This window comes from Rhinolophus sinicus, linkage group LG18 (assembly GCF_036562045.2).
Source record: "Rhinolophus sinicus isolate RSC01 linkage group LG18, ASM3656204v1, whole genome shotgun sequence".
In the NCBI taxonomy this organism is placed as follows: Eukaryota; Metazoa; Chordata; class Mammalia; order Chiroptera; family Rhinolophidae; genus Rhinolophus; species Rhinolophus sinicus.
The window spans coordinates 3,453,632-3,467,146 of record NC_133767.1 but is presented as its reverse complement, the minus strand read 5'-3'; the positions used below and the strand labels follow the sequence as shown (position 1 = coordinate 3,467,146).

General features: G+C 43.8%; 1 protein-coding gene across 3 annotated transcripts; it reads right to left on the bottom strand.

Moving 5' to 3' along the window:
- GDE1 (glycerophosphodiester phosphodiesterase 1) lies at window positions 1-13,036 on the bottom strand. 3 transcript variants are annotated; one of them, XM_019753040.2, is made up of 6 exons: window positions 12,626-13,036; window positions 8,292-8,467; window positions 6,415-6,520; window positions 3,862-3,954; window positions 1,782-1,993; window positions 1-642 (listed from the first exon to the last, which is right to left on the bottom strand). In XM_019753040.2, the coding sequence occupies exons 1-6, from the start codon at window positions 12,884-12,886 to the stop codon at window positions 495-497; spliced, it is 996 nt and encodes a 331-aa protein (XP_019608599.1). In that variant the 5' UTR covers window positions 12,887-13,036; the 3' UTR covers window positions 1-494. The 3 variants fall into 3 exon arrangements, with proteins under 3 accessions (XP_019608599.1, XP_019608600.1, XP_074179025.1); XM_019753041.2 differs by having other exon boundaries at window positions 8,292-8,463; window positions 12,626-12,766; XM_074322924.1 differs by lacking the exon at window positions 12,626-13,036 and adding an exon at window positions 12,143-12,161.
- Window positions 13,037-13,515: the final 479 nt, after the last annotated feature.

The window sequence follows — 13,515 nt, the reverse complement described above, 5'->3', positions numbered from 1 at the left end:
TTTTCCCTTCGTGCTCCTTTTAATGATTTTATTAGTATAGTCACAACTCGGACCTCTATAGTACCTTGATAACATAGCGGAATACAAATATTTTAAATAAATACATTACATAAGTGTGTCAAGTTTTAAAATGTCAACTCTGAGTGATCATGCATTTCCCATGCGTTTGCATCTGCACCCCAAATTGCACAACTCAATCTGTGCTTATCCTCACTGGGTCTGGGTGGAGGGCTCAGCTAGGTCTGGGCAGAGCTGCTGTGCTTTTTTGCAGACCCAGGTTTTCAAGAGCAATGGTGTGGAGCTCAGGCACTCCACAGAGCATGGTGGCAACACTGGGTTTTGCTGTGGTTTGGGTAAAGATGCAATCACTGACGATTGCTTGTGTGGGCCACCAGATTGCCCAGGGCTGGGGCTAGCACAGAGGGCATTTCAGTATCCCTGCATGAGGCCAGTAGGCAGTTTCTGTACCTATGGTTCGTTCCTTGGAGAAAAGTCTAGAAATGAGGTCCACAGTCTTCCAACAGGCTGTCGGTGATATAGCTGGCACCAAGATGGGACTCATAGTAACTCTTTTCATCAAAGCTATTCACAGTCCAGCCAACAACGTGAATGCCTTTAGCTGACCACTTCCTCAAGTAGGCCCTGGGGAAAGGGGAGAAACCAATCCCGTTAGAGTAACGGCCAGCTGGCCCAGGAATCTATAAGGATCACTATGGATGGAATTCAGTGAGTACTAACTAACTCAGAAAGAGCCTCGTAACTGGCCCCACACTGCCATCAGAGGGAACGTTCCAGAAGCCAGCAGAACCTTCTCTGCCTTGTTCCAATCATACTGGAGACCGTACCTGGCTTAGCCCCACCTGTTTCTGTGGCCTGATCTTATACCACACTCCCCTTTCTTTTCTGTGCTGCAGAATATTGACTTCCTCTCAGTTCCCTGAAAGAACCAGGCTCCTTCCTGCCACAACACTCCAGCGTGTTTCTCCCTCTGACGTGGGTCTCCACCTCCGTCCCCCTCACTCCCTACTCACCCTTCAGAGCTTAGCTTAGCGGGCACTCCCTTGGGGATGTTTTCCCTACTCCCCCACTAGGTCAAATGATGTATGTACACTGTTCTCCCCTACATAGCATTTATCTGAGCTATAGTTTTATTTATTGGATTATTTGATTGGCATCTGTCTCTTCCACTTGATTATAAACTTCATGAGGACAGACCACGGCTTTGTTTCTTTTCCACAGTACCTTCAACTTTTTAATACAGTACCCTGCAATAATGTAGGCATACACCAACTATTTAGTGAATTGAATGCATACATGCCTGAGATACTATGAAACTTAAAATTATCATCGGCTGAAATACAGTTATAAAACTGCCAAAAGAAAGATCCCGAGATTACTGGCAGGTTAGGGAACAAAGAGTTGCTTGGAAAGATGGAGCAGAACCTGTCCCGCATAGGGGAGTGGGAGGAAAGGTGGGAGGGCTGAGGGAGGCGCCCCAGGGCCTCTTCCCGGCTCTGCCCTGGATCCTGTGTGGGTTTTCAGAGACAGCCAATCACCAGGAAATGTAATCTAAAACAAGAATATGCCATGTTTGTTTGGAAATAGTAAAATGTGCCTGAACTCTTCCCACCTGAGAAGCTCGTGGCATTCCAACTGAATAAAGGCACAGGTGGGCTTTCCGGGTGGGAACCCATCCGGGCGTTCTGCCATTAATCCTGCCTTTCTGAGAAGAGCATTCAGGAACTGTGTCAGGAGGAGATGAAAAAAACCTTCCAACTTACGGGGATACAAAATCCTTTTGTATGAGGAAAGCTGAAATTCCACACAGGTACCACAAGAGGTTATGCAGGCTCCAATCAAGCAAAATGTCCATCACCACAAACAGAGAGTGCCTCCATAAAGTGTCATAGCGTGGTTTCCCATCTCCTGTATGGCTAAGGCTCCAAGGTCTGTGAGTTAAAGCTGTCACTACATTCTGATCTGTCTGTCTCATCTGAAAAGGAATTGTGGAAAATAAAACACTGATCATATCTTAAGTCCAGTACTTCTCATCTGTTCTTTTGATTTAGCCAATGTACTCATTCTGACAAGGTGGGTGGGAAAGCAGGGTGAGGATGAGAGAAGACAGCACAGAGAGGGGAAAAAGTCGGGGCAGGGACAGGAAGAGGGCAAAGGAGAAACAGGAATGAGGCTGGAAGACTTTCAGTCTGTTCTCTGTTCTCCTCTGGAGAATATATCACACATTTTAAAGGCCTCTATGGTCAAATAAGTCTGGGAAACACTGATCCAAAGTCTGAGAGCCCCGCGACCCTATTCATCTCAGTGACAGTTTATATCTGCATAGGATGCACTCTTACTGTAAAAGTTTAAATACGTACGCTGTTGGTCGCTGTTGAAGAATGCGACAGCACCAACTCAGTATTTTGGAAACTGGTAAATTAAGGGAAAGATGAAGCATTTATTTGTCTATTGCGTAAACTAAATAGCAGATGAGAGTTTCTTTTTATATAAGTATTCTAGCTACCCTGTTTCCCCGAAAATAAGACCTAGCCAGACAATCAGCTCTAACGTGTCTTTTGGGGCAAAAATTAATATAAGACCCGGTCTTATACTATGTTATATTACATTATATCATATTATATTAAGACCCGGTCTTATATTAAAATAAGGCCGGGTCTTATATTAATTTTTGCTCCAAAAGATGCATTAGAGCTGATTGTCCTGCTAGGTCTTATTTTCGGGGAAATATGGTAATACACAAACAAATGATAGAAAGATAGAATTAAAATATTGACATTTTGCAACCCCTAATAAATTGGCAGAGCTGGCCATTGGCATCAATAGTGGCTGCTAAGAGCAACCAGTCAACCAGATGTGACGTGCCTTCTGATGGAAAAACACCCTCACCTATGAAACTATCTTGCCAAGAATAATTGAACCTCGTCTGGTCAAGCCTTTAGCTCTCACTACCAACTTACAGGAAATACACAGAGGTGAAAAACGTGTTACATTGCATCGTGGCATAATTAGCAAAATCCAGACTTGGGTAAACTCTATAAAAACAACCTGATTTCTTCAACAAATACATCACAAGGTGGGGGAAAAAAGAGAGAACTTGCACGTTTTAAGATTTAAAATTATAACATGCCGTCTTTAATTGGGTCCTGATTCAAATTAGCAATTTGTAAAAAACCAAAAAACTGTTTCTGCTATTTACAGGCATCAGTAGCCTGTAAAACAGAAAGGTTCACATATTTTAAATCGATTAAAATGTCATAGTCTTAGGCAATTACTATCATAACTATTGACTGGATATTTAATGATGTTAAATTGTTAGTGGTTTTAGATGAAATCATGGTATTGTGGCTATGTTTTTTAAAAAGGGATCTCTTTTTAAAGATACTTAATGCAGTTTTTATGGATGAAATGATATGATGTCTGGGATCGGCTTCCAAATAACACTGGGGAAGAGAAGTGCAGGTGTGGGTGAAACAGCGGAGCACGGTTAACAGGCTCACCATATTACTACAGACCTTTATGCATATTTGAAACTCTCCCGAACTAAGGGTTATTTTTTAAAGGACTATTCTGCTATTACTTAGGGAGACATACAGCTACATAATTCTTTCTGTTCTGAGGACACTTATCAAAGTGGTCTCATTCAGCCCATAAACAACATAAAAAAGGGAGCTAAAGAGGAAGCCTGGTTTTTTTAAAATGGGGTCTGAGTACATTCCTCTTTCTAAATTTCAGCAGATTCAGTTCAATTCAACAGGCATCTATCTTATGCTTACTCGGCCCACTGCTATTGTCAGCACCAGCTAACATGATATTATGCACAACAAAAGTCCTGAATTTTACCTTGTAGATAACTTCTGGCAAGAAAGAGCAGACAATACTATTATTGTATAGTTGAGGAAACTCCATATATATTTTCTTTAGAGCGTCAGTGGCCTGTAAAACAGAGAGACTCAGGTATTTTAAATCTATTAAAATGTAATGGTCTTAGGCAATAACTATTATATATCAAGTACAACCCTAGCAAATAAATCAGAAGGCTACTAATACATGGGGACAACGGAAGGAGTAGTGGCAGGATCCATTACCATTGGGATACATGTTACACTTATACCTGCAGCAGATAAGGGAGAAGCTGGGGTACTTCTGCTTTACTATCTTGCTGAGAGGCTCACCTCTTTTGTCATATGTTTGGAAAGTTTGGCAGACTGCAGGCCAGTGGAGGCTGGAAGCAAAATTTTAAAATCTTTTCCTTACACCCTAGTTTAGCCACTAGGAAAAGTTCTTTTATACCCACAACTCTATCACCATCTGCTTTCCCAGCCAACCAGCCTGGGAACTACACAGGGGAGAGTTTTCTCAGTCCAGGGGACTGAGAGGAAACGCCATCCATCCCCAATGCGAAGGCAGAAGCAATGGGCCAGGGGAGGAACAGGGAAGAGCTGGCAGTCTCCTAACTTTTCCCAAGGTGAGCAGAAATTCCTGTTTGTAGTAGTCCAGCGAATACACGAAAAAGAAATGGTAGAATTAAGATGTTGACATTTTGAAATCTCTAGTGAATTCACAGACCTGGCCACTGACTGAGGGTCCTACATCGTAACTCTTGAAATACCCTTAATGTCTAGAAAGTCACACATCCCTGTGACCAAATATAAACAACAAAATGCATTCCAAAAGAGACAAAAGAACATAGAAATTATTCATGTCATGTTTCCCCTTCACTAATGTGATGGAGTGTGAGCTGGAGAGCGAAGTTGTTTGCTTGCTGTTGGAACTATTAATATCATATGCACTGTGTGTACCCCCTCACCTACCTTAGTTGTTTAATTCTCACAACAACCCTACGTGGTGGTTTAAGTATTCCCACTGTGCCCACGAAAAGCGAAGCTCATCACAGTTGAGGTTACACTGTAGTAAGTGACAGAGCTTACGCATGGTCTGCTGGACTCATGACCCATGACCTTGGCTCCTGTGTCCTACTATCTCCAGGTTGCTGCCAAATTTGCTGCCTTTAGACTAGCATTTTGGTGAATGAGATCACTGTGTTCTACTCAGTCTTGCCCAAACCACCTGCGAGCACCCAACCAAAAAGCGTACAGAGCTGGATTTTTAAAAGAGTGTTTCTTCTTCTTCTTTTCCTCACGCTTCTTCTAATAAGCGTGAAGGTCGGTACACCGTGGGTGAAATGTGGGACCTGTCAGGGCTCCCAAACGTGGGCCATAGTACCACCCAAACCTGAAGTGCTCATTAAAAATACATGTGCTTTGACTTCGTCGCCCTCGACACTTTCAGAATTTCTTCTCTAAGTGGTATGGCTCATGAATCCACAGTCAGGAATCCACAGGCATTTCTGGTGATTCTGACACAGACCAACTGATAAACCTAGAAGCATACAACTATCAATTTAGCAGAATAATAAATCAGCCAGAGCACCATTCTCCTTTTTCTTCAAAAATAGAGGAGTTTACTATACATATAATATGCTTTAAAGTTAGAGTTCCTTTAATATATAACATTATATATTATAATGTTCCTCAATATATAACAAGTGGTTTCAACTATATCCTGGGATTAATAAAAAAAATCAACATTATCAGAATTCTCAACCCATAGATGGCCATTACTGATTATAATGGTAAGAGGGAAATTACCCGTTGTCCAAATGCAGAAAAAAGTATTTGTCCTTGAAAAGCAGGTGATAAGAGAACACATGTAATCTGAACCATATTTTCCCACTGATTTCCCTCGCAATAATATGTTTTTATGAGTACAGGTATATGTTCTACAATTCTGTTTAGCGATGTCATATATATTTGAAGTTAATTTTCTGATAAAGTGTAACTACTCAAATTATAGAATAAGAAAACTATACATAAGGGATAGAAGTCATAAAGGAGGGACAAGTCATGTAAAAGATAAATAGCCTAGTAGCCATCAAAAACTTAAACTCAGGAGTTCTCTTTAAATTTAGTCTATAGTTGTCCATCTGAGACCCTTTCACTTATCAGCCAGAAACAACTGGTCTTGTGCCCCACTCGAGTTCCTTTTTATGTGGTTACTTAACTGGTCTGTTCAGCAAGTGCCTCTTTACTGTTTATTTAATACCTTTGGTAAATGCTTTATGCAAATAAAAGAAACCTGACTCTTCCATTTTGTGCTAGTTGTAGAATATCAGGAATTGTTAAAAGGTTCCATCAAAGCTTAAAAGGTTTAGAAGGTGCTATAATTTACTGTTTCCTTAGAGATGTGGATTTTTGCATTGTTCACTTCCATTAAGCAAATATGATTTGTAAAAATAATTGAAGAATAAATAACAAGATACATAGTTAATTTTGGAAACGACTACCAATCAAAGGTGTCTTTTGTAAGAAGTGAAGTCTGTGCTATAAACTGTACCTTATTTGCATGGCCCTTGACGTCAAAGAAGATTATGAGGTTATGGTTTAGGGACTCTGCCACAGCTTCTCTCAGGGTGGGGACCTTTTCATGAGGGAAATCATTCCTGTATGAGAGGGAGGGAAACAAGATCAAAGTTTAGTGGGGCAGCCATGTGACGAATGTCTCCCAACCTAAAGGAAAGGGTGTCCAAGGATCATGTACTGTAGGTACTTAAACCAAAGTACAGATATTCTAGACCAAAGAAGAGCAACAACAGCAAAAATCATGTCATTTTTAGGAAGTCACCGGATTTCCACGGAATTAGTAACCAGAGTGCAGAGTATATGCCACCTTTGGAAACTCAGAGACTTAGTTTCTGATTGTAATTGCCCTAATAGATCCTTTGCAGAAGAAATTCCTAGGAATACCTACATCTGTTGACTGTATAGTTGTGCACTTAAGTGCAACTGTTTGAAAAAGTTTTCTGAAACATAATTTTCCGATAAAGAAAAGTGCCTGATAAATTAACATATCGGCTTTTCTCACATGAGATTTCACGTACGTGATTTAACTTAATGCTAACCCAACTATATTATTTCAACTGTAGGATCTTGGCTTAAAAAAAAAAAAAGACAATTTATGTAGTACAGGCACTTCCGCCAGACATTCTATTCAATGCCTACTCCCTGGGAGTGAGAGATGGAGACGGAAATTGCTATTCCCTTGGCCGGTCTTGGCTTCCATGCCCCCTCCGCATGAGCATCTCACAACAATGGGTACAGCCAGAGAAAATAACTATTTTTCCTACAACATGGTCCCCAAACACAAGTCAATTACTTCATTTGGTGTTCAAGCTCAGAAAATGCAAACCGTCCCCATGTGGAATAAAGACTGGTTGGTTGTCTTGAAGATATAAAGATGCTACATTGACTCCAATATCGTGCCTTTTTGAAGAATTTTAAGGGTGATGCTGGCCCTACGCATCTTCTGTGCTAAGTGTTGACGTCTTATGTGCGGTGTCACTGTAACATTAAAACCACACAGCAGAGCGATGAAATATCTGATGACAGTAAAGAGTAATTCCAGCAGCTGGAACTCGGAACTTTCAAGTGTTATCAATATTTTTTCTAAAGTATCATTTCCTTTGGCTGACTTTAATTTCCTTCAGATCTTAGGAAAATAAAGTCCGAATCATCTTTCAGGGAGGACTACAGCTTATTCACTGGGCAGAATACTCAGTACTCAAGGAGTATTCGTCATTGTCCACAGAATTAATACGACGTGAGTAAGTGACCACAGTTTTCAGTATTACAAAGAAGACAAAGGAGAGGGATTTAAACGACGACATTGCAAAGTACATTAGTACCCAGTACACTAATTCCAAGGTGTTTACAGCTGTTAGTGGTGGGAAGGGTGAGGGCTCTTGGTCATATGTGCTTGAGAAACACAAACTAATCGTTAAGAATTGATTGATATGGACTGTTTATTCCCCAAAGGGGAACACTTACAGTGTTTGATTTTATTTGATCATAGTACCCCTTTCTTGGGGAAGCATAGGAATAGCTCTGATATCTGTATCTAAATAGATATAGATATACGTATATCCATCTATATAAAATTTATATGACAGTACGAAGTCATTGTCACATTAGTTACTAGAAAGAGTAATTCTGAGGCCAAATTTGGCCTCCGTGGGAAAAGACGGAAACATCCATGCTACATTTCTGTTGTTCCTGGCACCTGCTTATTACTCAGGAAACATGTATCCAGTGCAAAACGAAACACAACAAAACAACTCTCCGGGAGCACAAGATGTCATTTGAAGGTGCCAGGGTCTTTCTGCGACCGCCAACAAAAGCTGAAGGTAATGTTGAGGTTGCCAACACACCACTTACCTTAATCTGTGATTTGCTGCAGGATTAAGCTTCCTAATTTGTTCAAATGTCAAATCACACAATCGACCAGTGCCATCTGTCGTCCTATCTACTGTGTTATCGTGCATTAAGACAGGAACCCCGTCAGAAGAAAACTCGATGTCCAACTCCACGCCTGCTGCTCCGTTCTTAGCTGCCTTAACAAAAACACCAACGACATTAACGTCAAGTGGCCACAGAAGTCCCTTTGCAGTCTAAACACTCAACATGACCACGCAGAGGGCTGGGTAAATAGACAGCTGCCCTTACCGACTCCTTCCCTTCCTGTACCAAAGAGCAACCCAAGCCATTGCTGGCTTCCATGGGTGGTGCCCTTACTCAGCATCTACACTTAGGGAGGCCTCAAAAACTTCAATTTCCACACTCTTCCCGCTCTCACAGTGGCAGACGGGGAGACTTCCGGAATTTAATTTCTCTGGTTGCCTTAATTATATGCGCCATTGGCGGCTTACAGTTGCATGTATTTTGACAGATCCTGCTGTTTCCCTTCACACTGTTTGGCACAGCATCTCTGAGACTCCTCAGTGTTTGCTGCTTAAGTCGGGTGTTCACTACCTTGGCACAAACAAGACAAGTGAAAAACAAGATGAAAAAAAACAAGACCCCCCCCCCGAAAAAAAACACAAAAACAACTTTTACATTATGCAAGCATAGTGTGTGTTACGTGCCATTGAGTCGGCTCTGACTCCTGGTGACCCTGTGAGTGAGTGACGTCCACAAAGTCCCATCCTCACTGCCCTGCTCAGTTCCTAGACTCCTCCCTGTGGCTTCTTTTATGGACTCCGCCCATCTCATATTCAGTCTTCCTCTTTTCCTGCTGCCTATTTTCCAGCATTATTGTCTTTTCCAAAGAACCCTGCCCTCTCCTGATGTGTCCAAAGTAGGACAGTTTCAGTTTTGTCACTTTTGCCGCCAGCCATGTTTATACAGCAAAAAAGACTTAACAGATGTAGACCCTTGGCCATATTGGCTTCGATCTCTTGCTGCCTTAACAACATAATAAAAGCTGTTATCTACTGAGCCTTTTCTATGTGTTGGGCACTATTCTAAGTGCTTCAAATGTATTAACTCACTTGATCCTCACAACGCTTTGGGAGGTTATTAGCATTCTCATTTTCAGGTGAGGAAACAGAAATAAAGAAACTTGCTCTGGGTTACACAAAGAAAGATGTGGTAGATGCTGCACTATTTATTAATCACTGTGACGTTACTATGGACACTACAGAGGCAGCTGAAATTCTCCCCCTTCCTCACCGCTTAAAGTAGACGTGCATCCTTCCCTTATCATTTCCCAGAGGCCTTTGTGTATCTGCTGAACACATAAGTGCCCATAAACAACCTATAGCACTATACTAACGCACAGTAAGCATTCAATAAATATTAGCCATTGTTATGTACTGGATTGTTTTTAAACACATTTTTTTTATTGTAATATAGTCAAATTTATCAATGTTCTTTATGGGTAGAGAGTTTTCTATCTTTTCAAAATCTTTTTCTATCCCCCATTTATAAACATATACACCCATATTTTCTTCTAAGCCACAAAGGCCACCAGGGAGGAGGGGCACAAAGTGGGGACTGCCTACCCAAATCTATCCTTCGTCTCTGCTGGCAGAGACCGGCCCTTGCCCCAGTGTGCAGTTTCTCCTGGGCTCAGAGTAAGTGGACTATTCCCAATCCCTCTGTGTGTGTGTGTGCGTGACAGAGGCTTCTGGGAAAGAAACGTGGGAGAGGAAGTGCAGCCTTTTCTTGAGATTAGATGCTGATGTGTAAGAAGGTGGTGCCTGGGGGGTGCAATGGCCACCTGGCAACCACACAGAGGACTAGTACAGATATGCTGCAGATGGCAGAGCAGATCAATCCATAAAACCTGAGTCCTTCATGCTCACAAACTGAATGGCTGAATAAACAATCCCGGAAGTCACCTCTCCCACACACACTTGTCATGTGAGATAATAATCCCCTTATTGTTTGAGATATTTGTATTTAATTCTCTGTTACACGAAGCCAAAAGCATTCTAACAAACACCCAGGTGGTTGGAACAGACAGAGTATGGAGTGTGAGAAAGACACAAGATAGAAAGGTGTTTGGATTTTATCTAACTGCAACAGAGAACCACTGGAAGGTTTTAAATAAGGGCAGGATAATACAATCTGATTTATACTTTAAAACTGTACTCTGGCCCGTGTGGAGAATGGACTGTGGGTATAATTTCATCACTGTCACTATGCATAATTGTGTATGCTTTTGGGATACATTCATTTCATCTCTCAGTTGTTTCCTTCTCTATCTCCATCTTGAGTTCAAAAGAAATAAATAGTGTATTTCCATCGAAGTTTGGTTTTTGTCCTGTTCTTCCTCCCTCTGCATGTTTGCATCTCATAATTTATATTCTTAAACTTTCTATGATGTGAAAAATCAGGGAAGACTTTCTGACAATCGTAGAACTTCTTGTAGGTTGTTTTCCTATAGTAATGTCATCTTTCTTTTCATGACAATTCTATCTCCTGTGTAGCTATGTTACTTCATCCGACCTCTCTGAGTTTTAGTTTAGAATGTAAAATACATCCTTCAATATCTTTAGATTTCTTTTTAAACAGAAGGCTAAAAGAGCTGTTCTGCCTCCCTTCCATCACAAAGAACCAAGGGGAAAGAAGCATAAGAGAAGTTTAACTTGGTTTATAAACACAGAGTGAAGTGCACACCACTAAATTACAGGCTGCCTTCCAGACTCCCTTCCTTCACTTATTTTTTTTAACCTTTACTCGGAGATGATTTTAAAGAATCAAGCCATCTTTAGATTCTTGGCCTAAAGATCTTACATTAATGGAAGTCTTATCATGGGCCAAGCACTTTGTGTCGACTGTCTCACTGAATCACAACCTACTAAGTGGATGCCAATATTATTCCCATTGTACAGATGGGGCAATTGAGGTCAGGGCTAGGACTAGAGTGAAGGGAGGTGTCCTAAGGTGCCTGGCCTGCCACACCCTAGTCATGAGTCTAACTGGGACACAGACAACTTAAGTAACTTGCTCCTTACACAACATTGTCTGTCCCTAGCTGGACAAATAAAGGATATTCAGTCCACATTTTTACATCCTGGAACAATTCTAATCTATGACAACGTGGATTGGGGCTTGGAATCAGAAGGCTGAATTCAAGGAGCCATGTATTTGGGTCAGTTTTCCTACCCATTCAATGTTAAAATAATGTCTCAAAGAAACGAGAGGACCAGATATATTTCCTCAGATGCAAAAGAACCTAGACAACGTAAAAGCTCTCTTGCTATGGAAGCTGTCATTATGATTGTGAAGCCGCAAGACTGCCAGGAGAGCCTTGTGAAAAGGGGAGGCAGAAATTCATCAGGAGTCCCGCTGACGTGGTTGTCTGGGTGTCAATGTGTGTTTGGGGGAAAAGGTGATAAGGAGATGACGTGGGCAATTTGGACCACAAGCAACGGGCAGCTCCTGGGAAGGGGATCCATTTAGAGGAAACTCAACCACTGATCAAGACTCTGCTTGGCCCGGCCACATTTCTTACTTCACTCCCACACCAGCCTTCATTCTGTTCCTTGAAGACAGGCCACATGACTGCCTATTCTGTCACCGGAACATTCCAACTCCCTTCCCACTTCAGGACTTTCGCTCTTGCTGCTCCCTTTTCCTGGGACACCTTCCCCCCACATCCCTGTCTGGGTCTTTCTCATCATCTCGATTTCAGTTCGCAAGTGCTTCCCTTCAAGAGGATGTCTCTGATTACTTTGTCTAAAACAGCGTAACTCCTCCTCTGTCATTCCTTGTACCATTACCCGATTTGTTTCTTGCGCTTTTCGCTCTCTTCAAGTGTCTCGTTTATGGGTTTCCTCGTTTAAGGCCTGTCTCTCCCACTCCAATGCACGGCTCTGTGAAAGCAGGGCCCTTACTGACTTGTTCGTCAGTGTATCCGCAGTGCCTGGCACAGAGCGAATATGTCAATATTTGCTGCTGGTCTACAAATTCTTGAAGATTTTCCAACCTGCAGAGGCGTGGAGGGCCACTTGAATGTCCTCCTGGCGGACGAATGCGGTACTGGGAAGGCTGTCGTGAGAAGACCGGGGAACCGTGGGAAGGGCAAGCAGCAGTCCAAACTCCCAAGAGCGGCGGGGGGCGCGAGGCGGGGGGGGAGGGGGGCAAACAGGGGGAGAGGCGGGGTGGAGGCGCGAGGCGGGGGGGAGAGGCGGGGGGGAGAGGCGGGGGGAGAGGCGGGGGGAGAGGCGGGAGGGGGTGACGGGGAAGCGGGGGGGGGGGCTCACCTGCCGAATGGCCGCCAGCGTGTTTTCGGGCGCGTCGTGGCTGCCGCCGCGGTGGGCGATGGCGGCGACGCGGTCTCGTGGCTTGAGCACCTGCAGCGCCCTGCGGGAGGGCACAGGCTCAAAGCTGAAGAGGCGGAGCAGAAGGTAGAGGATGCCGGTGAAGAGGCAGGCATTGAAGGGGCTACGTGTCACCAGCAGAAGCAGCAGCAGCAGGAAAGAGAAGGGGCCCAGGAGGCCCCCCTGTTCCTCCCACAGCCACATGCCGGCGCCCGCACCGGCACGGACGGGAGTCCCGGACCCGCCGGGCTCCTGGGACAGGAAACCGAGAAGCGAGGGCGAGAGCCCAAGGCACTCGCCGCAGGGACACCCTTCAAGGGGACTAGCGCCTCACAATGGCGGCGGCGGCGGCCACATCCCTGGAAGGAGCTGGGAGTCCAGCCAATCAGGGCCCGGGATCTCCAGAGGGCGGGGGCGGAGCCACTGGCATGGCAACGGAGGCGGGCCCAGGCCCCAGGCCCCAGGCCCCAGGCCCGCGTTCCAAAAGTCCAAAAGTGGCTTTTGGGTTACTCCGGGGTCTGGACATCAACCTGAGCTTTCAGACTCCAGAAGGGGAGGGATACGAGAGGCGTTGTATGGTTGTAGGACTGGAAGGGATCTTAGTGACTCCTTCATTCTGCCTTCGAGGGGTGACACCGCCCAGCAGTGAACAGCACCTACAGGGTTCCTACTCTTGTGGGGCTTACATAATCGTGGGGGGAAATAATTGTGTGCGGGGGTACAGCTAACCTTCATAGCGCACCTACCATGTCGCAGGTTCTGTGCCAGCGAACGCTTTGTGCGTTATCTCATTCTCACAACAGCCTCAGTGGGTAGGTATCATCTCAGGAGAC

Excerpts from the sequence above, each read along its gene's own strand:
- GDE1 (XM_019753040.2), bottom strand. The coding sequence starts at position 12,886 with ATGTGGCTGTGGGAGGAACAGGGGGGCCTCCTGGGCCCCTTCTCTTTC. Across the intron at positions 3,955-6,414 it reads TCAAGGGCCATGCAAATAAG|GCCACTGACGCTCTAAAGAA; the intron begins GTACAGTTTATA and ends TCTGTTTTACAG. Across the intron at positions 643-1,781 it reads CAAAAGGATTTTGTATCCCC|GGCCTACTTGAGGAAGTGGT; the intron begins GTAAGTTGGAAG and ends CCCTTTCCCCAG.